Source organism: Dromiciops gliroides, chromosome 3 (genome assembly GCF_019393635.1).
Source record: "Dromiciops gliroides isolate mDroGli1 chromosome 3, mDroGli1.pri, whole genome shotgun sequence".
Lineage (NCBI taxonomy): Eukaryota > Metazoa > Chordata > Mammalia > Microbiotheria > Microbiotheriidae > Dromiciops > Dromiciops gliroides.
Window position 1 is genome coordinate 625488411 of NC_057863.1, and position 24100 is coordinate 625512510.

At 54.7% G+C, this 24100-nt stretch overlaps 2 protein-coding genes across 10 annotated transcripts in view; one reads left to right on the forward strand and one right to left on the reverse strand.

Moving 5' to 3' along the window:
* Positions 1-4931, forward strand: part of CLSTN1 (calsyntenin 1) — a 90954-nt gene extending 86023 nt beyond the window's left edge. For all 3 annotated transcript variants that reach the window (XM_043993126.1, XM_043993127.1, XM_043993128.1), the window contains 5 exons: positions 608-778; positions 1104-1252; positions 1991-2126; positions 2311-2495; positions 2998-4931. In XM_043993126.1, coding sequence (XP_043849061.1) covers positions 608-778; positions 1104-1252; positions 1991-2126; positions 2311-2495; positions 2998-3198 — 842 coding nt within the window. In that variant the 3' untranslated portion in view covers positions 3199-4931. The remainder of the gene's footprint in view (positions 1-607; positions 779-1103; positions 1253-1990; positions 2127-2310; positions 2496-2997) is intronic.
* Positions 4932-5011: 80 nt separating this feature from the next.
* The window catches only part of PIK3CD (phosphatidylinositol-4,5-bisphosphate 3-kinase catalytic subunit delta), a 72942-nt gene continuing 53853 nt past the window's right edge, over positions 5012-24100 (reverse strand). For all 7 annotated transcript variants that reach the window (XM_043993123.1, XM_043993122.1, XM_043993119.1 and 4 more), the window contains 22 exons: positions 19846-20018; positions 16190-16418; positions 15862-16091; positions 15532-15711; positions 15200-15349; positions 14728-14817; positions 13533-13754; positions 12564-12660; positions 12300-12430; positions 12118-12168; positions 11810-11977; positions 11531-11652; positions 11155-11298; positions 10759-10858; positions 10376-10554; positions 10018-10136; positions 9790-9868; positions 9121-9288; positions 8608-8731; positions 8287-8432; positions 7724-7856; positions 5012-7061 (listed from right to left, as the gene is read on the reverse strand). In XM_043993123.1, coding sequence (XP_043849058.1) covers positions 6924-7061; positions 7724-7856; positions 8287-8432; positions 8608-8731; positions 9121-9288; positions 9790-9868; positions 10018-10136; positions 10376-10554; positions 10759-10858; positions 11155-11298; positions 11531-11652; positions 11810-11977; positions 12118-12168; positions 12300-12430; positions 12564-12660; positions 13533-13754; positions 14728-14817; positions 15200-15349; positions 15532-15711; positions 15862-16091; positions 16190-16418; positions 19846-19986 — 3141 coding nt within the window. In that variant the 5' untranslated portion in view covers positions 19987-20018 and the 3' untranslated portion in view covers positions 5012-6923. The remainder of the gene's footprint in view (positions 7062-7723; positions 7857-8286; positions 8433-8607; positions 8732-9120; positions 9289-9789; positions 9869-10017; positions 10137-10375; positions 10555-10758; positions 10859-11154; positions 11299-11530; positions 11653-11809; positions 11978-12117; positions 12169-12299; positions 12431-12563; positions 12661-13532; positions 13755-14727; positions 14818-15199; positions 15350-15531; positions 15712-15861; positions 16092-16189; positions 16419-19845; positions 20019-24100) is intronic.

A 24100-nucleotide genomic window follows, 5' to 3' on the forward strand; every position in this document is an offset into this window, starting at 1 on the left:
CAGGAGAACCAGGAGAGAGACGGGGGGGGGGGGGGGGGGGGGCAGGGAGCAGGGCTGAGAACAGGCCGCTGGGTTTCCTAGGTTTGATGAGCTTAGGAGCCCTGGTGAAATGTCTTCTTTGAGGGCATTTTCTGGGAAGTTGAGCTTCTCTGAGGTCAGATCCAAGAGAAAACAAAAATGGAGTTGGACTCAGGTCACCAGGCCTGGAGGAAAATAAAGTTGGTAGAACAGTATTCTCCAAAATCATCCCTTTGACACGTTTCACTTCACGTTGTGTCCAGCACTGTGTGTGTGGCTTTCTCCAGCTACTTCTTTATCCTTGAAAGTAGCAGTAAATAGCTTTTAAGGTCCCCTCTTGCCTGATGTGAGTCAAAGGGGAGTTTGGCTGAGTCCCGGGCCTGGGCTGGAGGGGCGGTGTGTCCTCCCAAGCAAAAAGGGCTAACTTTGATTTGGGAGGGAAAGTGGGGTGGCCTTTTTATTTTGAGTGTCTCTCCTAAAAGCCTCCTTTGGTCAAGGAAAATTTCAAGGCCCTCCTCCAAGCTTTCCAGGTCGTTGAGACAGACTGCACGTACTTTCTGGAACCCTTTGCTCACATTCTCTTTTTTAGTCCAAGAGTCCTTGGTGTCTGAGGAAATCATGCACAACCTGGACACGTGTGAGGTCACGGTGCTGGGCGAGGAGCTGAATCCAGATCAAGAGAGTTTGGAGGTGGATATGGCTCGCCTGCAGCAGAAGGGCATCGAGATGAGCAGCTCCAACCTGGGCATCATCATCACAGGTGAGAGCGAAGCCCAGGAGGCGAGGCGGGGGGCGGCGGTGGCTTCCTCTTCTCCCTCCATCTTTCCCCTGCTCTGGTTCTCTGATCTGACCCCGTTCTGCTTCTGGGACTTAGGGAGATCAGGAGAAGTCTATACAGCAAGATTGCTCTCATCAGAAATTGACTGTGGGGCCTGGGATTTCTAATTGAATGCGCACAGGTGTTCTGCGCTCTGAACCCAGGATGCATTGTCCTGCTCGCTATGGAAGCCCTCCAATGGGCCTTCCTTGTGTCGGGAAATCTTACCAGCTGGCCGGGCTGTGACAAGGGACTTTTCTACCTCCAGGTGTGGACACCATGGCCAGTTATGAGGAGGTGCTACATCTGGTGCGGTACCGGAACTGGCACGCTTCCACATCAGTGCTGGACAGGAAGTTCAAGCTGGTGTGCTCCGAACTGAATGGGCGCTATGTCAGCAACGAATTTCAAGTTGAGGTCCGTGTCTGAAAAAGGCCCAGACCTCCCAGGCTAGTGGGGTCAGCAGACTGAGCTGTGGGCCTTTCTCTGTCCTGATGCTGATCACTGGAGTTAGCTCACAAGCCCTAAGGTGGGGAGGTGGGGAGTGCATCTCAGTTTCCTTGACAGGGTTTGGAAGGCCTTTTCTTCCTTTCCATTGGTGGTCTCAGCCCACAGAAGGGGCAAGGAGGGGAGGTGGTGGTAAAAGGCAGCTGACAGATTGCCTCGGGCCCTGGTACTGGATCTGGGCGGTTTCTGGTGATCTGGCATGTGAGGGAATGAGTGTATGAATGTTGTCATGAGAAGAAATACTCAAAGGGAAATAAACGCATTTGTAGATGAGTCATCCCATCGGTCTGAGGCCCCTTTGAGGAGCATTGTAGTGATCACAAATAGGGGCTGCTCGGGCAACACGAGCCAGAGGCTGGGTCGCCTTTGGGATCTGAACAGACCTGCCTAGTTTTCTTACCAGATGGTCTGGGTGGGAGATGGGTCGGTTCACAGCCCCCTAGGAGTGGGTGACCAACTGGCTTTGTGCAGGCAGCATGTAACTGAGCTGAGGGAAAGCAGAGTTGATACTGCCTCTAATTGAAACAGTGCTGCTGTGGAGGAAAAGGCCGGGCTCTGTGGGTCTGAGGCTCTGTCTCCTCCTGCCCGAGAATCCCTGGCTGTGGCAAAGTCATATTCATTCTCATTCTCTCTCTCTCTCTCTCACAGGTGAGCGTCATCCATACAGCCAACCCAGTGGAACATGCTAACCACATTGCAGCCCAGCCTCAGTTTGTCCATCCTGTGCATCATTCATTTGTTGATCTCTCTGGCCACAGTCTAGCGAATCCCCACCCATTTTCAGGTAAGGGCATTAGTGCCACTCACTTTCAGTTGGGCATGTTGGCAGGGCTTTTATTTCTGCTGCCCTTCTACTCCCTTCACGGCTCTTTGCAGTCAGATTAAGTAGCTGCTTTTGACCTAGAGAGATGCTATTCCTCTATCTGAAGTTGTTTTAAAATCATTCCTTTTTCTTTTTTGTCTCCTAGTTGTTCCCAGTACAGCCACTGTTGTGATTGTGGTATGTGTCAGCTTCCTCGTTTTCATGATCATCCTGGGGGTCTTCCGGATCCGGGCTGCGCACCAGCGAACCATGCGGGATCAGGACACGGGGAAGGAGAACGAGATGGACTGGGATGATTCTGCCTTGACCATCACAGTGAACCCCATGGAGGTAAGCAAGGAGATGCCAGACAGCCCTGAGGTCGAGAGACCTCCTTCCCTCAGTGCTGAGGGGGCGATATGGGGGCCAAGCACATCACTGCTACTCATGCTCCTTGGTCAGTGTTTGTCATGAAAGTGATTTCATTTATAAAACATGTGTATGTTTCTAAACTTTCCATGGGAAATGTAGGCTCTCACACTGGTCCCATGCTATCAGTGGATTCCACGTGTGTATTTGGGGGGGGGACAGGGGGGGGTCAGCCTGCACAGCTGCCACTCAGGTTGTCCAGCAGGATTTAAATGATAAAGAAATGCCCCCTTTGTTTGCAGAAACGCATGTCCCCTTCTTGCAGGGGTGGGAGGTTGTTCCTTCCCATCTCTCTTCTGCTTTGCACATAGATTGGGCCTGTTTGGCTTTAAGGCCTAGGCCTGCAGGGAAGGTGCCTAGGCAGCTGGGCAGCCTTTGGGAATGGACAGACACGCAAGGCTGACTTCGAGTCTCTGTTTGTCAGACCTACGAGGACCAGCACAGCAGTGAAGAGGAAGAGGAAGAGGAGGAGGAGGAAGAGAGTGAGGATGGTGAGGAAGAAGACGACATCACTAGTGCAGAGTCTGAGAGCAGCGAGGAAGAAGAAGGGGAGCCAGAGGAAGATCAGCAGAATGTGACTAGACAGCAGCAGTTAGAGTGGGACGACTCCACCCTCAGCTACTGACACCGGCCACTCCGTCCTTGCTGTTTCTGCTTTGAAAGACTCCACTGTCGTCCCCTCCCCTGGTGTAAAAAATCATTTTGGCCAGTTGGCCCCATGGCTCCCTTGCTGCCCCCCACCCCATGCTTGCTCTTGAGCGTGTAGGCCCCTTCTTCCTGCTGACTGGGTTGGGTTGTTGGGTTTCTCAACACTACATCAGGACCCGCCTGCCCCTTTCTCCTTGGTCATCCCAGCTCAGCTTTCCTGATGTGCACCTGGGCGTCCAGGCTCCGCTCTCCTCCTGTTTTTTCAGACAAGCTGCAACAGTCTGAAGTGTTGACAAAGGGTAAAACATTGCTCATTCCCACCCAGTGAACATATTTTTCCTTTTTTAAAAAAAAAAGTTTTATTTTTTTTCCAAATTAGTGCATGTGTAAAGTGGCAAGAAGGAGAGTTAATGTGTAGACGATTAACTGACTTTTTGATATTTTGTAAATAAATTGAAATTCTGTTATGTCCTTTTTTGTGATAGTGTAAACAAACAGAGACTGCTGTTTAAGGGGAGGACCAGGGGGCTGGGGGAGAAGGAAGACTAGACACGGTGCCCTGGTGTCTTCTCCATGGGAAACAACAAGGAAAGTCTGTAGTTAACCACCGACTGTACAGGCTTTCCCCAGATCTGGCACTTCAGCTGCCCTGCCTTGCGACAGGTCCAGGCTCGGTCTCCAAGGCCTTTCCAAGGGTAAGTGGTTACAAAGCACTACTTGGAGGCCACAGACCAGCCACATGGGTGCTGTGCCAAGTGGAGGGACCCAACCCTTCCTGACCTTGGGTGGTTGATCATGAGGGGAGGCCAAGGTTTGGAGACCCCTTGGCAGTGACCAGAAGCAAACAGCAGAGCCTCTGTCTTTCCTTTGGGAGTTAAACATTTGTTTTCTAATTTGGGTGATGGGATGGGTGGGACATAGCTGGGATCATCCCCTTATTTTACACACCCCTGCTAATGACCTGTAGTTCCTTGTACAGTAACCTGGACTCTTGTACTAGGCCTTCTTGTTTATATTTCATAAATGTCTTTTTCCCCTGCTGGTGAAATTATAGAACAAATTATACGAACCGATTGTGCATAAAATCTAACATGTGGTTCATAGAGGGCAGGCAGCAAACTTAGGTCACCACTGATCAGAGCACAAACAAACACTTGAACAAACGGCCGAGGACTACTCTGCCCGCTCCCTGAGGTCAGAGGGGCAGGCATGTGAGCCCCGGGGCCTCTAGCCCCACTTCCCCCTCATTCCCCCTCATTCCCCCTCACTGTGAGCCCTAGCAGGGTCCCGGGACCTGGAGGAAAGAGAAGACCTTGTGATTGTTCATGTGGCTATGGTGCCGACCTGTTAGCAAAGGGCCTGAAACCCGTGTGAACACTTTTTTTAAAAGAAATTTAAATGTACAATTTTAGATTTCTAAAATGGGGGGTGGGGGGTGATTTTGACTGCTTTTCTGTGATAACACACCTGCTAGTTGGAAGTAAACTGGGGAACGTGTGTCTAGCAGTTGTCCTGTGTTGCTGTCGATATGTAGATTTCTTCTTTCCATGTGCTCTCACTGTAGCTGCTGTATTTAGATTCTGCGTGTAAAGAGTATGGTGACCTTCTGGGGACTGTGGAGCCGTGGGCCGGGCTCTTCTTTGCAGATGTGTATATTGGTCATAGGTCGGTTCGGAAAGACTCGAAGCTACAATAAATTTCTGATTCTAAGGCTGGTGTGAGATTCTTTCTGAAGGGAATGAATGACACCCGCTGAGAAGCTCCCCAAGTGTCTTGAGCAGAGACTCTACTGACGTAAAAAGGCTTTATTTTTTTTTAAAAATCTGCTTCTACCTCTCATTCCAAGGTTTCACAGACCACTTGTCTTAACCCACAGTCACACACAACACATCCTTCTACGTACAGAAATATGAAATGATTTAAAAAAATAGAAAATATTTCTTCACACTAGGCACATACAAGTCTGTACACTGAAACCAAGAATTGCTATGTATGTGCAAAGTTGTGCTGCCTCAAGGCAGGAAGCACACAAACCCGTTTAAATAAATAAAGTTCTAGTCTTGGCTTTTCCTATTTTAAAACAGGTGAGCTGGGTGGGCTTTGTTCTGGGTTACTTTTTAAAATTTCAGTATTTGCGGTGGAACAAAAGTGTAGTCAATTTGTACTCCAAACGGGACAGGGGCAGTGTGGGTGGGAGCTGATCTCTGCCTGATGCAGACCCGCCCAGCAGTGGCAAACCTAACTGTGGACACAGGAGGCCCTTTCAGATGGGCCTGTTTGATACACGACCTGAACCAAGAAAGGGGGCAGCACCTTGTTCTTTATTTAACAATGCACCTGGTCTAGGGAGAGGAGAGTTGATCCTACCTCTGACTCCCTTAATGCCTCCACTTGGTCACTGTGGACGTTCATGACGAGGCAGGAAGAAGCCAGGGAGGGTTTATGGAGGCAATAGCCAGGCCTCGGGTCCGACTGATTGACATATGACCCATCCTCTCTGGAGCCCTGGCCACCCTCTGTCACCCACTCACCACATACTATCTGGAAGCTTGTTGCGGAAGGCATATCAGAAAATGAAGTGTCTAGTGAAGGACATGGTGACAGGAGCCTATAAGCTTTTCACACATTTCAAGGTTGAAAAAAAACCCAAAAAAACCCAAAAACCAAAACACAAAAAAACCAGATGTTGCTCTCTCTGTGGAGCAGGTAGCGAGTGACTACATTAAAACACACTTGCCCCATTCTCGCCTCTCAGCTAACAGTGCAAGCTAAGACAAGCCCGATTGGTGGTGATTTGTTTTTTAAACATGGTTGAATGATAAGCGTTTAAAGACCACACACGGGACGCGCCAGTGAATACAATTCATAGCTTCCTATTAGGCTGGCTCGCCCACATCGCTGGTTTGGCTGTCCCCTCTTAGCTACAACAAAATCCCTTTGCTCTGATGAATGACTAGACGGAAATTTCCTTCTCACAAAGTCTACAAAGAGCTAAATTAGAAGCTACACAGTGAGCATCCCTGAATCCCGAATAAAATGTGGTGGGCCCTCGGTGGGGCCCAGGCGTCCTCTGGGAGCCTGCCCAAGTACTAGCAGCTAGTGGAGAATGCGCAGGTGCAGCAGGGATTTGCCAGGGCAGTCTCCTCTGGGCCCAGATGTGGACTAAGCAGCGAGGAGATGTGAGGTGGTGAGTGGGGAGAGGCATCCTAGCTGCTCAGCAGATGCAGTGATGCCCTCCACACAGCAGGAGCCGATGAAGATGATCTCAGAGCAAACGTGTTCTCTCATCTCCAGGCGAGTCTGCATTCACTGAGACCCCCCCCCCAGAGGGGGCCTTTTGGCTCAGAGCGTGATGGGGTCCTCCACAAAGAGGCCCAAATGCCGTCCCCTTTTTTCTTTTATCCAAAGCTCGAACTATCCTAAACTGCAAGTCTCCCTTTCCTAGCCCCACATAAGAATGCATTTCAATTTGCTGCTTTTTCCTTTGTTGTTTAAAGTTTCAAGTCATCAATAAATTAAATGCAGGAATTTCTTTCCATGTAAACCAAAGGCAATTGTGGAGTAGGTCCTTGCCCTGTGAGATGCAGCACAGGCTGTTTGGCTCCCAAAGAAACAGCCGATGGTCCCTTAGCAGCAGTGGACACTGCGGGCGAGTGGTCAGAGGGCCCCCGGCTGCTCTCAAGGCCGGGGCTGGGGCCACTGCTACTGCCTGTTGTCTTTGGACACGTTGTGGGCCAGCCAGTTCACTTTGGTTTTCCAGCTTTCTCGAAGGGCTTCGTTAAACTTCACTCGGAAGTGCTTCAGGGCCTCTTCATCGGTTTTCCCCAAGGCCAAGGAGTCCTGAGAAAACGGAGAGCTATTTTAACCGGGGAACCAAACCCAAGTCCCTTTGTGCCAGAGGGCAAGATGAAGAGTTGGTGCTTGGAGCTTGCCCGTGTGTGTATTCTCTGGTGCGTGTGCACATCAAGCCATGCTTTGGGACTGAATGACTTCCCTGCATCAAACTTGAAAACAGACCAGAGGTGTGGTCTTTTGCCCACACAGCGCATTGAGCAGGTAACCACCTTCTGTGTGCTTGGCAGAGGGAGAATGAAGTGGGGAGCTGCCTCAGTCTGCAGGCCATGGGCATTCCAATACAACAATGGGTGCACTGTCTCCCAAATGACGGGGCATACATCTGCAAGCCCCGCCCCCAGCAGTCTGAACTGCTCCCACCACCACTGGACCCTTTGAGTTTTGGCAGGGATCCCTGCTGGGGAGAGTGTGAGGCAAAAATAATCATCTGAATGAGGAGGGCAACATTTTAGTTCGATAAGCAGGTATGAAGGTGGGTATTCTCCCACAGACCCACGGCAAATCACAAGTACTTGTCTGTGGTCTCCTGTCTCATGCCCTTGTTGGTCATACCTAGGACAGAACCTGGAAAACTAGTGACAGAATCAACTGAAGGGACCTGGAACCCAGCCAATGGCCACACCTCCCAAGCAGCCCCACAGGCTCACCTTGAGATACTGGATGTCTTTGGAGCAGCTGAGTTCAGGCAGTCCCGCTGCCCGCATCAGTGCAAAGAGGTGAAGGAAGAGGAGGCCGTGGCGACGCAGGATGGTGTATGCCCTCTCACAGTAACTCCGGAACCTGCGTGGGGAGAGGTAGCAGCAGTGGTCATTGTACCTGCCCCCTCTGGGAGGCAGAGAAGCATCCAGCCCACCCCTAGCCTGTGACCAGCTTCATCCTGCAGCTATTCCATGGGCTTGGAGACTAGCCTGCTTCTGTAGCCGGGCCCCAGAAACTCAACCACATGGGGCATCAGGGCAGGAGGGGATGGGTAGCCAGCAGCGAGCAAGCTGGGGGCAGGCCTGTGCACAGAACATAGGGGCTCTGACCTGCTTTCATCATTCTAGGGTGAAAGATAAAGAATCTGTCACACTAAGTTACCCATGAACCCAGGGAGTGTGAGTGGGCAGACATGTCCTCATCTCCAGCCCTTTTCCCTGCCCGCATCTTCTCCCTTGGGCTCAGGATCCAGGGGAGAGGCAAAACCTGGAGAGGGCTGGGGCTCCCTCACCTCTCAAACTTCTCACTGTTGTTGGTCTTCCCCTGTTGGATCACGTGGACAAAATCATAGGTGAGGATGAATGGGACTCGCTCACGGTTGATTCCAAATTTGGTCTTGAAATTGCCCAAGAAATGGCCAAAATCGATATGGAAAAGCTTTGGGAAGGAAAAGGCAAAGAGGGTGGTGTTCAAAGGCTCCCCAGCCTATGGTGGGATACTGGGAAGTGCAGCAAGAGCTGGGGCAAGGCTCTGGAGCCTCCCTCTCCCTGCTGCAAGAAGCAGCCAGGACAGAGGGACAGAAAGACACTCGGAGTGCTATCATGGCCCCTACCTGCCCACTCTCCCGGATCATGATGTTGTCGCTATGCCGATCTCCAATGCCCAACACATAGGTCGCCACGCAGTAGCCAGCACAAGAGAGTGTGAACTCCTCGATAGCTCGCTCCAAGGCCTCCCTGGAGAGCAGAAGGCACACGATCCCATCACCCGTCATCAATCACCATCACCCATCACCACCGTCCTCAGTCAGCATCACCATAATCATCCCTCATCAGCAGCCGCAGCATCGAGCATTGCCGCCATCATCGTAAGGACCATCACCCATCGTCAGTCGTCACCGTCCCAGTGGGGCCTAGCTCCCCTCCTGGTGACCTGGGGGGGGTCTCTGCACCCTCTTTGCTGCCCCCCGAGGTTGTCTTGCCCCAAACCCTGCCCGCCACCCCCAGGTTGGGGGGATGAGAAGTGGCTCAGGCCCGCCGGAGAAGAGGGAAGCTGCGGCCATGGGATAAGGGACTTTCCCAGGCTCGGACACCCCTCCACCGCCTCTAGAACCAACTTCACCCACCCAGGGTTCTTGGACTTGAGCCAGTTGAGGAGAGCGTCTTTATTGAAAGCAGCAGTGGCGGCCATGTTGCTCTTGTTGAGCTGGATGTTGGCGATGGTGTCTGAGTGCGATACCACCTCAATGAGCCCCGTCCGGTCCCCCGTGGAGAGGCAGCCATAGGGAGTCATCCTGTGTTGGGCAGGGCACGTATACCTCTGAGGCTGTCCTGTGGCTACAGAACCCTGAGGCCCAGGCTTACAAGAGCCTTCGGTGGGAGGGAGGGACGCTCAGGGGAGATGGGCGCATGCCGTGGGGTCTGTGCCCAGTGAGATCTGCCCATGGGCCTTCCTTGGGCAGGAGCCTCCTGGCTGCCTGAGCTTCACCCGTCAGGGCCCCAAATGTAGGACCCGGGTCCTTGGTCCCAGCCTCTGGGGTTTCCCTTCCCCTCCCCCTAGCCAGGATGCCAGGGAAGCCCTTAGTTTGCCTCAGAGCCCCCAGTGAGAAGGGGGCACCTCTCATGCCAGGATGATGTGGTATCAGCACCAGAGATTTAGGGCTGTGAGGACAGGGCAGCCAGAGATGGAAAGTCAGCCACGAGTTTGAAAAACACGGTGGGTGCATTTAGCCTCTCCCTCCCTCACCCCCAACCCCACAGGTCAGAGGAGAGGCAGGGCCGTCTCTGCTTCTCACCTCAGGTCCAGCCCCTCCTGTTTCCACAGGACGTCCATCAGCTGGATCATCTGTAGGGTCAGCATGTCCTGCCGGAGATCTGCCCCAGGGAAAGAAAGACACAGGCTGCTTCCCTGAGGGTTCTCCAATAGGCATCCTCAGCCGAGCCAGGGCCAGCTGACCCCCGCCGGCAGGGAGTGAGGCACAACCATCCAAGGCCAGCAGTGCCCGGCCCCGCCTCCCACTCACCGTCGCCATTCTTAAAGATGATGCCCACGTGGCTGTCCCCGCCACCACCAGCCTCCTCGTTGCTGTACACTATCCATAAAGGCTTCATCTTGGAGTCCATGAAGGTGCACTGCTCCACGCTGCAAGCATGGGGGAATGTGTCTGCAAGGAGCCCCCCGCTGGGCCAGCATCCCAGCCAAGAGGGTGGGAGGAGGGGGAGGGTCCAAATGAGCCCCCCCCCCAGCAGCCCAAGGAGTGGAGGCAGAGGAGGATTCAGGGGCTACGAGAGGGCAGTGGGATTCAGGGCATGGGGCTGGGAGCGGGGCAGGAGAAGCTGGGAGGGGGAGGGAGCTGGCCAGCTGAGGACCGTCCACCTTACCAGACTTCAGACAGTAAGGTACTGGGGTTGAGGGGAGATTGCACGTTGGAGAGGGCCTCTAAGTAGTTCTCCTGCCTCATACACACATGCATCATCTCCTTGGTCTGGGGTTTGGTGGTCTTCTGGGAGCTCACTTTGACAAAGTCATTCAGGGCCTTCATTTTGTTCAGTGCCTCCCCCTGCCAGGAGAAAGGGCAGGCGGCAGTGACCCCCGGCTGCCCGGGAAGGGCCACAGGGCATGAGCTTTCACTTCAGCTCCTCGTCTCTGGGTGGTGTCGGGGCCTGGGTGTTGGCCACAGTGACCTTCCAGGAGAGGAAAGGCCTCCCGCTGACTTCCCCTCCCTCCACCCCCGCCCACGGGTCGGTCCCCCAGGGCCCCTCACCTGCTTCATCAGCGCCTTCATGTGGTGGTTGCTGCCACGGCAGTAGGCCTCCATGATGAGGCCGAAGCGCAGAGCCACAGCGGGGACGTGCATCTCAGAGCTGGAGGAAAGATAAAGGTCCTGAGCCCCGCTGGGCTGGGTGCAGCCCACCAGGACACACCTGCTCCCACTTGGGCCCTGCCGGCGGCAGCCTCCAAGGGGCCCGGGTGGCCCAGCCAGGACCGGCTGCTCAGCTCCTTCTCTGAACCAGCCAAGAACAGTCGGCCCCTTTGCGCCCCGTCCCTGGGCTCTAATGCCAAGTGCACTCGGCTCCGACCCTGGACAATCGCAGTGTCTGCCGCATAAATGGGAGGGGGTCCGGGAGAGGAAGAGGGCCCGTCTGGCTGGAGAGCTCACCGCAGGTGCCAAAAGAGGAAGTGGCCAATCTTGCGGTTGGCCAGGGCCCGATCCAGCAGGAACTTGGTCAACTCACAGTCTAGGTATGATTCGTACTTGAGCACCTGCACGAGCTGCAGCAGGTACTGGAAGAGCTCGTCATCCCTGGAGGGAAGGGAAGGCCAATGAGAGTCACGGCCGTCAGGTCAGCCCAGAGGCCCCCACGGAGGGCCCCCTAGCCGGGGACAACAGCACGAGCCAGAGGCTACACACCCACAGGCCTCTGCTCTGGGGCCCTCATCCCAGCCTAGAGGTGCCACTTTTATCCTGCCCCCTCCCTTTTAGTGGGGCCCCTGGCCCCACCGCCCACCTCCCAGGTGGGGCCCCTGGGGCTCACGTCAGTTTCTTCAAGGACTGGATGGCAAAGGAGCCCACGTGGCGATCGGGGAAGCTGAAGTCCAGCAGCTCCAAGGCGCTCAGCACGGGGAGCTCGGGCCAGGAGCCCAGCAGGAAGAGCATCTGGGGCAGAGGCGGCGGGAGGGGCCGTCAGTGTGGGCAGAGCGACCCTTCCCAGCGCCCCCTTTGCAGAATGTGCCGAGCGCCCCCTGCGCCCCCTCCCCCCACCCCACCTTCGCCCCGCCCCCCACAGCCTTGGCCCTGCCACACCCACGCCCACCTGGGCCACATCCTCGTGCTTGTTCCACTTGGTGACCAGCAGCAGCCGGGCCAGGGCCTCAGGGAAATGCTCCTGGATCTGGTGGCGCATCTTCCACACCAGGTCCTTCTCGTGCTCATACAGCTCCCCCGCCACCTTGCGCTCCAGGATCTCGCGCAGCTGCTGCTGCTGCAGGAGGAGGGGGAGGACGAGGGGAGGTGGGCTGGCCCTGCGGCCTGGAGCCCCAGGCCGGGGATCCAGACGCACCCTGGGGCGGCCCGTCCCCCAGCCCTCCTCCCGAACCCCAGGCCGAGGGGCGACTCACTCACCTCGTCTTCGGTGAACCGTCCGTGCTCCCCGTTCCTCCCCAGCTCCAGGATCTGCAACAAAGCCCCGTGAGTCTCAGTGCGGCTTCCCAGCCTGGCGGCCTGTCTTTGGGAAGGCCTGGGGCCGCCGCCCAATAGGGACAAGGCTGCCGGGCCCGGGAGCCACGCAGGGCCTGCCCACTGACCTTCTCCATAGTGGGGTAGTACACGGGGTGTGGAGCCACTTCGGGGATGCAGATGACCAGGGCGGCCGCACTCTCAGTGTTGGGGTTACTCCGCACGGTGCCCATGGGGTTCAGCAGCTCCCCTTTCTCGTCTGGAGAGGGAAGGCAGGCATAAGGCATAACGCCCCACGCCCAAGGCGTCCTTCCCTCCCAGGCTGGCAGGCCCCTCTTGGGGCCCAGGCTGGCACAGCCCTGCCCTGAAGGAAGTGCTGACAGGGACCGTACCCGGGACAGAGGACCACATGTACAGGCAGCACTCCCCCGTCTTCAGCTGGTCCTTATAGTCGAACAGCATGAGGTTGGCCCAAGCTATAGGGCAGTCCTGGCAAGGCAAGGGGGCAGAGGAGAGGGATGTGGCTTCTGGGGAAACTGGGTCCCCAAGTAAGGAGGCTCCCTAGGCTGGGGGAGGGCAGGGAATCTGCTCTGACCCAGGGTCACACGAGGACACCGAGGCCCAGGGAGGACAAGGACGGGCCAAGGTCACCATGCAGGGATCTGGTACCAAGGCCAGGGCCCTGGTGGCCCAGGCTGCCCCCGCACTCAGACCGGCCCTGCGCCTACTCCTGGGCCTTCTGCTTCCTGAGCTCTCAGCCCCCACCTCCCCCCGAGCGTGCTCAAAGGGGGGCTCTGGGGCAGGCAGACAGGGCCCTTTGCCCAGCTCAGGCCCAGAGGGTAAGCTGGTGTTGGATTTGAGGCAGATGAAGCCCCCGCTTTGCTCCCCAAGGTCCCAGTGCCCCAGGGGAGAAGCCCCTTTTGCAGAGCCTCGATCCTCGGCCCTTCCTGCTTCAGCCAGTGCCCTCCCCTCCACCAAGCACCCAAACAAACCACATCAGACCCTAGCAGGGGGGCTGGCACCGGTCAGCCTGAGATAGGCTTGGCATAAAGCCCCAAAGGAGTGAGTCAGCACCTTCTGAGTCATCGCCACTGGGGCCCTGCTGTGACTCACACCCCAACCATAAGGCTGCTCTCCTGGGCCCCCACCCCAGCCCCGGAGCCTCAGGGGGCTTCTATCTTCTGTGCCTGCGGGGAGTCACCCAGTGCCCACCTGAGGGATTCTGTCTTAGCAACTTGATTTTCCTTTATTCTGCTCACTGCCTACCTTGCGGTGAGTAACACCTGTCAGAACTTGGCCAAACATGTGGAGCCCCCCGCCCCAAGCTCGGCCCAGCACGGCGCCTCTCCCCGTCTACGTACGGCCTTCTTAGACTTCTTCTTGGTGGAACGAGCCTTCTTGGCCTTCTCGATGACTGCGTACAGGGCGAGGCAGAGGCGGGCCATGCGGGGCAGGTCACAGATATTGATGTCAAACTCGAGGCGCTGTTTCCACACGGGCTCCGAGCACACGGTCACCTCGGAGCTGGACACCGTCTTGCACAGCATTTCGTTGCCGTGGAAGAGTCCGGCCAGGACCACGAGCTGGCGGAGGGGGGAGAAGAGCACGGTCCCGTGAGCCCACCTCCTCCGGGGCCCAGGAGGAGCTAGCCCGACAGCCAGAGGCCTCGGCCTCCCCTGTGAAATGGGCTCGCTCTATTTCCTACACGGAGCTACAGGAAGTCTGCACAAAGTAAGGCAAGAGGATTCAGAATGAGAAGAAGCCTGGGAGGCCCTCTCTTTACACATGAGGAAACTGAGGCCAGCTGTCACACAACCAGTCAGTGTGGAAGGACAGGCGCCTCTCACAAAATAAGATGGAGGGAGGATCTGAACTCAGGTCGTCCCGACTCCAAGTCCAGGGCCCTAGTCTCTGTGTCCCATTGGATGAGTTGGCGATGAACGGGACAGAAAGGCAAGGGACAGAATGGCAAGTGGGGGGGGGAACAGAAAGACCTTTGGAGGAGACCCCCTCCCCCGCCATGGTCCCATGACCCCTCTGAGCCTCAGCCCCCATCCAGTCCAACAAGCATTTGTTCAGGGTTGAGGAGCCAGAGACCAAACGAACTCCAACCCCCCCCCCCTCCCCGCCAGTCCTTGTGCTCAGGGAGTTTACTGCCTGCTGGGGGATGGAATCCATAAACAAGGGCACTGAAGGGTCCCCAGGAATCCCCACTATCCTGAGTCAGTGACCTAAGGCAGGACCACCACCTCTCCTCCCTCCCAGCCTTAGGAAGGTGAGTGGCTGTGCTGGGCTGTCCGGTCCTGGGCCCACCGATGCCCCACAGGGGTCACCTCCCCGGGCCTGAGCCCTATCTGGACCCCCTAGCACTTAAACCCAGGGGGATTCCCAGAAGCCAGTGCCGCGAGAATTTCTAAGAACCTGACAGTCAGACAGGTTAGTCAGCCCCCACCCCCTTCCTGTTTTGAACCACGGCACAAACCACCCTGCCTGCTGGGTAACACGGTCAGCCGCTGCGAGGGCCGCCGGCCCTCCCCAGCCCCCGCGGCCTCTCACCTTCATCCTCTCATCCGCATTCACCTTGCTGCCCTGGACCAGCTCGATGCAGAAGGGCTGCTCCAGGGACCACAGGGACACCGAGGAGGGCTGCCGAGAAAGCACAGGCCCCGCCTGGGTCCGGGCTGGCTGAGGGAGGGGCGCCCGGAGGCCAGCACGCCTCCTCTCCCTCACGGCCTTCCCAGCCCCCTCGGGCCCCCCTCTCCCTCCTCCGATCACAAGGGCTGTCCCCAAGGCACAGGGGAGCTGGGGACGGAGCTGTGGCGGCAGCAGCAGCAGCAGCTCCCGCCCCCTCCAACCCCATCCCCGGCCAGCCTCTGCTGGTCCCGAGCCGTCAGTGACCAGACCGCAGGAAAAGCCGGGATCTCTCTGCCCAAGAGGCAGCCCCTTAGCCAAGCCTCCAACGGCCGAACTGGCTAGGGGCAGAGGCCCCACGGGGCCCTGGGCCCAGGAGGCCGGCGTGCGGGCTCACCTTCTTTACAGGGATCGGGGGCGGCTTGGTGCGCAGCTTCGGGGCCTGGGCCGGGGGGGTGCTCTGCTCATCCCGCATGGCGAGGATGGAGGAGGAGTGGACCATGGTGAGATGGGGGGTGAGCCCTTTGTGCAGGCAGTTGCAGATATACTGGAAATAGAGGAGGGGCGGCTGAAGGGCCTTCTGGGGGCAGGGGGCCGGGGCAATGACAGGACGGGGGCCAGTCTGGGTCCACTGCGAGCCCGCCGCGCCCTGCTTTCTGCAGTAGGCGCCCGAGGGAGCCCCAGAGGGACACCTCCGCCCACAAAGGTCACGGGGGCGGGGCCGCTCACCTGGAACTGGTGGAGGGGATGACTCCCGTACAGGTACTCGTACTTCCCGTTCACCTTCAGGGTGTAGTCCTCGGGCCGCTCCATGGCGGACTGCCGAAACACGGTGGCCCTCTTCTTGAGGGCGCAGGCCATGAGCGCCAAGGGGAAGTCATTGGGAGATACCTGGAAGGTGAAGCTTTCCTGGGGGAGGAAAGGAAGGTCAGCCTCGGGCCAGCGCGGAGGGGCCCCCAGGAGGGCGCGCTCCCAGGCGAGGACTACGGGGCCCCAGACTAGTGGAGGAGGGCCCGGGCCGCCCCCCAAGCCCGTTCCCAGCCTCCGGGGCTCGCTTACCCCGTTGCCCTCAAACTTGACATTGACAAAGAGGGTCCTGGTGGGGATGCGCAGCTGGCCGGGCCCCAGGGCCCGGGCGGAGGGCTCCAGCTGCAGCGGGAAGTTGTAATGCATCCAGGCCTCCCAGCCCAGCTGCTGCCGGTGGGCCGCCGCCTCCTCGCAGAACTGGCGCATCTTGGTGCGGAAGTCATTGACCTCTGGGTCCCGCAGAGAGTCGAACTCGTGCAGACCTGGGGGGAGCCGGGGCTGTAACGCGGCCCTCCCGCAGCGGGGTGCCCGCCCCCCCCCCCCCAGCCCGTGCAGGGGGCGGCCCGGCCGGCCCGCTCACCTTTGCCGATGAGCAGGCTGATCTGGGAGTTGATGAGCTTCTTGGCGCGGTCGCCCTGGCGGGCCACGAGCCGCAGCACCGGCAGGAAGGGCTGGATGTCGCAGAGGCGCCGCTGCTCGTCCTCCAGCTCTTGCTGCTCGGCCGTCTGGTTGATGCATGTGAAGACGTAGGCCTCGGGGTCACTGAGCATGTGGAACAGGGGCTCATACTGAGCCTGTCGCCAGAGAACCTGGGGGTGGGGGGGGACGGCAGCCGTTACTGGCCGAGCCCCTGGAGGCCGCCGCCCCCTCGGAGCCCTCTGCCCCTCCGGGGCTTCGGAAAAGAAGTTCTGGACTCCTGTCGTTTGTTGTGGCACCGCAGTGATCTTTATGCGTGTCAGCTCATCTTCAGTATCACAACAACCCTGGGAAGCAGGTGGTATTTTATACCTAGTTTGCAGAGGAGAAAACTGAGGCTAAGAAAAATTAGGCGGACAGAGTGCAGAGCGTGGAGTCGGGAGGACCTGAATGTAAACCCAGCCTCAGCCTCGGAAAATTACCAGCGGTGTGGCCCTGGGCAAGTCACTTTAACCGCTGCCTGCCTCAGTTCCCTCATCTGTAAAACGGAGATAATACCAGCACCTACCTCCCAGGGTTGTTGTGAGGGTCCGATGAAGTAGTGTATGCCTGGAACATAGCAGGTGCTCTAAAAACGCTATTGTTTATTATTATTATTATTATTTTTAAGCAGTTACTGTATACCCAGCTCCCTTTTGGGATGGATCATTTTGCATCACTGGGGTGAGGTGGGGGGAATGGCTTGAGGAAGGCAGGATGCCCACAACATGGCAGCCTTAGCCAAGTGCCCAGAGATTTCAGCAGTTTCCCCATCCTTGACCACAGATGCCTATTGAGCCAGGCAGCAAGAAACAGGGGCCCAGAGGGGCACCAGAGGCATGCTTACCCAAGTGCCCCATGGCCTCTGGGAGCAGGGGCAGCTCTATAGGTTACCATTAGTGGATTCCAGCTTCCCGGACCCCAAGGATGGGAACCTCAAATCCAACCCACATTTTTCATTTTGAGGTTAGAAAGTTATGAGATGTATTTATTTATTTTATTTTATTTGGTGCCAGGAAAAGAAGAAAGTTCAGAAAGAAGAACAGACAAACAGGAGAGTTTTGAAAATAACTTAGGATTTGTTCACTACTTTTTAAAAAGAGCAAGCAAGATGAAAAGATTTGTGGCTTCATATTTAATCCTGTTTGTGTTCTGGGAAGCACGCAGGCAGCTACATGGGCAATGGAGAGGTCGCTGGGCCTTAAGTCAGGAAGACTCATCTCCCTGAGTTCAAATCCAGCCTCAGACACTTACTAGCTGTGTGACCCTGGGCAAGTCACTTTACCCTGTTTGCCTCAGTTTCCTCATCTGTAAAATGAGCCGGAGAAGGACATGGCAAACCGATCCGGTAACTTTGCTAAGAAAACCCCCAATGGGGTCACAGAGAGTCTGACGTGACAGAAATGACTGAACAACAGCAACAGAATGACGAAAATGCTTGTTTCGAGGTGCTGAGGTTCAGAATAAAATATTAAATTTCAAATTAAACACCCCATACAAATCAAATTCAATGACCTCCCTTGGCTGGGGTCCCCGAGAGTTCTCAAGGGGTCATCCCTAGGAGACCTGTGGACAGGCAGCATTTGTTCAGTATTAACGCTGCTTGCTGGATGATGAGAGGCAGCGTGCAGAGCAGATGGGAATGGGGTGGGGGGCATCGGGAAGAGCCAGGTTCGGGTCCTGTCTCTTACACTACAGGCTGTGGGTCTTGGGCAAGTCCCTGTAGTTCCTGGTGTCCCCCACCCATCCCCAGCTGCTTTCTGAGGAGTGCTACCAGTTACAGAGAAGGAGCTGGTCTGTGCTGTTAAAGGGAGCTCCTCACCAGCAGTCCCTTGCTCTGATCAAACCAGGGGCTGATACAGAGACAAGTTTTGGTCTCTGAGGAGGCTTGAACAATTCCTTTACATCACTTTTCTGGAGGGAGCCATCCCTCCGAATGTGTCACCCAGAGTGGCACCAATCCTCCCACTCATTCTGTTTTGGTTTTTTGGTTTTGTTTTTTTGCAGGGCAATGAGGGTTAAGTGACTTGCCCAGGGTCACACAGCTAGTAAGTGTCAAGTGTCTGAGGCTGCATTTGAACTCAGGTCCTCCTGAATCCAGGGCTGGTGCTGCCCCCTCCCACTCATTCTGATAAAGGCAAGTCTGTGAGGAATCGGTGGGTGTCTCTTGGCCTGCTGCAGGTGCGGGGCTGGCAAGAACCATCCGCTCTGCTTCCCTCTGAGCAAGGCCAGGTGCTCCAGAGACCCTTGGCCCAGCGTCCTCCCAGGCTGAGACCTGGAAATTCCCAACTAGTCCTTGAGGACGAGTGGCTCAGTCTGAAATCTGGCTGAGGCAGAAGAATACCAAAGACTCCTACGAGCAGGCGGTCAGGATGGACCAAGGACTGAGTAGTCTCACAGGACTCAGAATCCTTCACCCCATGGCAGCTGGGAAGGTCTCTCCATAAGGACTTCTTTCCTCGATCTTTCCTGGGGTACTGAGAAGGCAGGCGCAGGGAGTGGATGCAGACCCCTGAAGGCATATACTTACCCCTGGGTCTGAATCCCCACCAGGTACTCACCGGCTCTATGCCATCCATAAAATAGGAACGACTACGTGCATTTCCTACCTCATGGGGTGATGGCAAGGAAAGCACCCGGCAAATCTTTGTGCTGTTCCCCCCACCCCACCCTCCTAAAAAACTGGGAGAAGGCTAGTCAGAAGCCTTGCTAAATGGGGGGGCGGCTGGGTGGCGCAGTGGATAGAGCACCGGCCCTGGAGTCAGGAGGACCTGAGTTCAAATGCGGCCTCAGACACTTAACACTTACTAGCTGTGTGAGCCTGGGCAAGTCACTTAACCCCAATTGCCTCACTAAAAAAAAAAAAAGAAGCCCTGCTAAAAAGTCCTCTCCCGACTTGGTCCTAAAACTTCTAAGGGGTATCCGCTCTCTTTTTAAAAGCAGATGTTTAATTTCCTCCTCATAACATTGACTTTTTTTTTTTTTGTGAGGCAATTGGGGTTAAGTGACTTGCCCAGGGTCACACAGCTAGTGTTAATTTAGTCTGAGGCCGCATTTGAACTCAGGTACTCCTGACTCCAGGGCCGGTGCTTTATCCACTGCGCCACCTAGCTGCCCCATAACATTGACTTTTTAAGAGGAAAACAATTTCACAAAACCGATGGCTCTATTGAAAAAGTTGCCATTGCGCATGATGTTCTCCCCCGCCACCACCTCCCCATGTCTGCAAACCTCCTCTACCCTTGGGCACAGCCTGGTTTACCAATTTGTAGGCTTCCTGACCAGGGCCTAACATGCTCTGGGTCAGGCAGGAGAGCAGTGATGAAGCTGCCACCACCTACCACCATTTCTCCTCCAAACCTTCTTAAGGAGGAAGGGGAAAGGGAGCCAGTCCCCTCTCTGTTCCCTCTGGCTGGGCCTCGGACAGAGGCAGGAGCAGCCAAGCCTTCTGGGAGCCCAAGGGGAAACTGTGCGTCCCCAGGACCATGAGAAACATTGACACTTCCTGGGGTTCAGAAGGCCAGACTCTACGGGCAGGGTTAGCAGGAGAGGGACCCGTACCTGTTTGATGGTGCTGAGGTTGGCATTGCGAGAGACGGGGAAGTTCAGATAGACTCCCGTGGGCAGCAAGAAGTCTACCACCACGCTCTGGTTTTCTTCCTTGGACCAGAATTCCATAGGGCAGTCGACTCCAGGGGGCATCCTGCTAATTTACTTCTCGGCTACCAGCTGCCCTGTGGGAGAAGCAGCTAAATTAGCATTCCTGGGTCAGGGGCCTGAGGAGTTTCAAAGAAGGGTGACTCTGGGAGAAAGCCCCACCCCCAACCCCCCAGGAGCCTCAAGGAAGCTCACCCAGCAAAGAACTCCAGCTTCCTATGCTGGAGCCTCTGACACCCCCCACACATATTCTGTGTGTGGCATCAATGGGAAGCACAGGCAGCAGACCTGAAGAGAGTTCGAGAGCCCCAGAGCCCTGGAAGTGCCACCAGATCACCTGAAGCCAACCATCCTAGGAAGCCACAGCAGGGGCAACACCACCTACAGATGCTGCAGCTGATGAAGCCCCAGAAGCAAAGGATCTTGGCACCAAAGTCCTTGACCCTCTCAGGCCAATATACCCATCAATGGGATACTGGGAGGCCCAGCATTTAACACAGTGCTTTGCACAGAGCAAACTTAATAAACACCTGTTCGTTTGTTCATTCATTCTTTTGTTCTTTCGTTCTTTCGTTCATTCATTCATTCAACTGCCAAGTATTCCTCCTACTCCAGGCTATGATAACCAGCAGTCTCTTCCATGACACCCAGTAGGAATTATAGATGGGCTCTTTTGTCAGGACAGTAAATCATTTGGTTTAAAATTCTTTAGATTAAAAAAAAATCTGCACCCCCTAAAACAACAGCAAAAAACCAATCTTTTCAAGAAGCCAAAAGGGTAGAGTCCGGTCCAAGAGAAATAAGCTCTGTCCTAAGCTTGGCAGCAGGCAAGAGCCAAGGCCAGGCTTATAAGCTGGCCACAAGGGCTGTTGGGAAGCCAGGCTAACTGCTTTTGGAGAGCCTGAGAGGCCCAGACCCCAAGCCTGCATCAGACTTTCCTGCAGAGTCCCCAGTCCCCAGCGAGCCGGGCTCATCCACAGCAGCACAGCCCTCCGACTCTCTCTACATCCCTCTCCACCTAAGCTCGTCAGTCCCCTCTCCTGAGAGTGGCCACAATCTGGGCGTCTTCTCTGGTGCAAAGGATGAGAAATGTGGGGGAAGGGGAGGGTGAAGGGTGTCCACAGACACAGGCCCTTGAGCAGGGACCACGTGTCATGAGGCTGGTCAGGGTGGTGGGGGCCTGGTAACAATGACTCATTCCTCTAGGTTCCGGTTAGCTTCTGGGCCTGAAATCTCCTTTAGTCTTGCACTCGACCTCACCGGTGGGCCCCATTTCAAAAGGCACAGACCCACCATGCCTTTCCTCATGGAGTTATCAGGAGGCAGGCCAGAGACAAATGTCAGGAAAGAGACGGAGGGTTTGGGGTAAGGACAGAGGCCTGGCTGCTTCTCTTCAAGCCTCACTGGGAACTGCAGAGAAGTATCAATACTTCTTCCTAAGTGAATTCAATGTTTCAATGCAATACCAATGGGCGGCTTTATAGAACGAGGATTTTGGTCCAGACCTGTGATTTCGTCAGTGTAGGAAGCCCCCCAGTCCAGAAACTCCCTTTCTACCAAAGCGGATCAATCGGTCAACTGTCCTGCCACTTCAGAGTCTTGGAGCAGGTGGCCAGTACGTATCTGAGGCAGGACCTGAACCCAGAGCTTCCTGGCTGGGAGGCTGGCTCTGGGGCCCTGCCATACCCTTCCCTTGGAATGAGTTAATCACATTCAAAAGGAGAAAATAAAATTTGGGAGGGGGGGCGCTCATTAGCACCCCCTCCCCCCAGCCCCCGATCCACCATGCTGGGACAGAAGCCAAAGGCGACTGACCGTGGAGATGGGGCCACTCTGCACTCTTTCAAAGCCTTCTCGCCGGCTGCCAGGGGCGTGCTTGGCTTGAAAAGCCAGAGTCCTCTGCCGGGAAGACCATGCTCCCAACTTGGTTGTTTGTGCTCAACTGGCAAAGCCTTGGAGAAGCCAGGGGCACCCCTGGGCCCCAAGGAGGCACTGGAAGAGGGCTATTAGATTTAACATGCGCACTTCTGAAAAAGCAATGCCCCAACCCCTAGTAACCGCCCCTGGTTTCTTCTACAGTCTTCCTCCTCTGCTTATTGAAATGTTTGTGGCTTGGGGCGATTAAGTTTATAATAAAAAGAGAAATTTAAAAATCAAATCAAATCACCGAAGGTCCCACCTTACACCCCAACAATGGAAAAAAAGGGTAAACATGACAAACTGTGATGTTGGTGTGTCTGGGGAAACTGAAAATGGTGATGCGCTCTTTGAAGAGCTGCCGCTGACTCTCAGATCTCTCCCTAACCAGCCCCGCCTGGGACCTCCTCCCTGAGCTCTACAACAGGGCCTAGCGGCCATTGCAAGCTGCATACCCAGGCACAGCTGAAACGCAACATGCCCCAAATGGGAAGCATTCGTGTTGCCCCCAAATCCTGCCCTCTCCCAAATGTCCCCGCTTCTGTCGAGGGCACCACCATCTCCCCGGCTCTCACCCTGGCTGTTATCCTTGATGCTACTGGTCACTGACCCTTCACTACCTATATCTGTTGCCCAACCTTGGTGTTTCTACCTCTGTCGTCTCTCACCTTCAATCTCTTTTCTCCACTCACATAGCTAGCTGACCCCTCAGTTCAAGTCGTCCTCATCTCCCAAGATTGTTTTAACAATCTCCCGATTGGTGAAATTTCCTGCTTTAAGATTCTTCCCCACAAACAAAACCAATGCAAACAAGATTAGAAGGAGAGCAGAAAGCTGGGAAACAATTTTTACAGACAGTATTTCTGATAAAGTCCTCATATCTAAAATACATAGAGAACTGAATCTAATATACAAGAATACAAGTCATTCCCCAATTGAGAAATGGTCAAAGGATATGAACAGGCAGTTTTCAGATGATGAAATTAAAACTACAGCCATGGGCAGCTAGGTGGCGCAGTGGATAAAGTACCAGCCCTGGATTCAGGAGTACCTGAGTTCAAATTTGACCTCAGACACTTGACACTTACTAGCTGTGTGACCCTGGGCAAGTCACTTAACCCTCATTGCCCTGCAAAAAAACAAAAATAAAAACAAAACTACAGCCATATGAAAAAAATGTGCTCAATCACTAATGATTAGAAAAATGCAAATTGAAACTACTGAGGTACCACCTCACACCTATCCAGTTGGCTAATATGACAAAAAAGGAAAATGATAAATGTTGGAGAAGATGTGAGAAAATTAGAACACTAATGCACTGTTGGTAGGGCTGTGAACTGATCCAACCATTTTGGAGAGCAATTTGGAACCATGACCAAAAGGCATTAAAACTGCATACCCTTTGACCCAGCAATACTAGGTTTATATCCCAAAGAGATCATAAAAAAGGGAAGAAGACCCACAGGTACAAAAATATTCATACCTGCTCTTTTTATGGTAGCAAAGAATTGAAAATTGAAGGGATGCCCATCAACTGGGGAATGACTAAACAAGTTGTGCTATATGAATGTAATGGAATACTATTGTTCTGTAAGACATGATAAGCAGATGGATTTCAGAAAAACCTGGAAAAAGTTACATGAATTGATGCTGAATAAAATGAGCAGAACCAAGAGAACACTGTACACCGCAGCAACATTTTGTGATGATCAGCTGTGACAGACTTAACTCTTCTCAGCAATACAATGATCCAAGACAATGCCAAAAGACTTATGGTGGAAAATGCTCTCCAAACTCAGAAAAAGCTCTGGAGTCTGAATGCAGATCACAAAGCAGACTATTTTCACTTCTGTTTTTGCTTTTTTTGTTATTGTTCTTGTTTATTCTTTCTTGCTTTTTTTTTCCCTTTTGCTCTGATTAATGTAGAAATATGTTTAATATGGTACTAATGTATGACCTATTGCTTGCTGGCCCCGGAAGGGGGGAGGGAAGGGAAGGTGGGAGAAAAATTTGGAACTCAAAAAAACCCAACTTTACATGTGACTGGGAAAAATTAAAAATTAAAAAAAATTTTTTTTAAGATTCTACCCTGCTCCTGTCCATCCTGCAAGCACACAACTGCCCCTGTGATTCTCCAGATCAGACCAGGGGTGCCTCCCTCCTCCTCCTCCTGGGATGAGACACCCCTCTGTGGTGCTTCCAAAGCTCTTCCCAGTACGAGAGTTCCTTTCCCCGTTCTGTG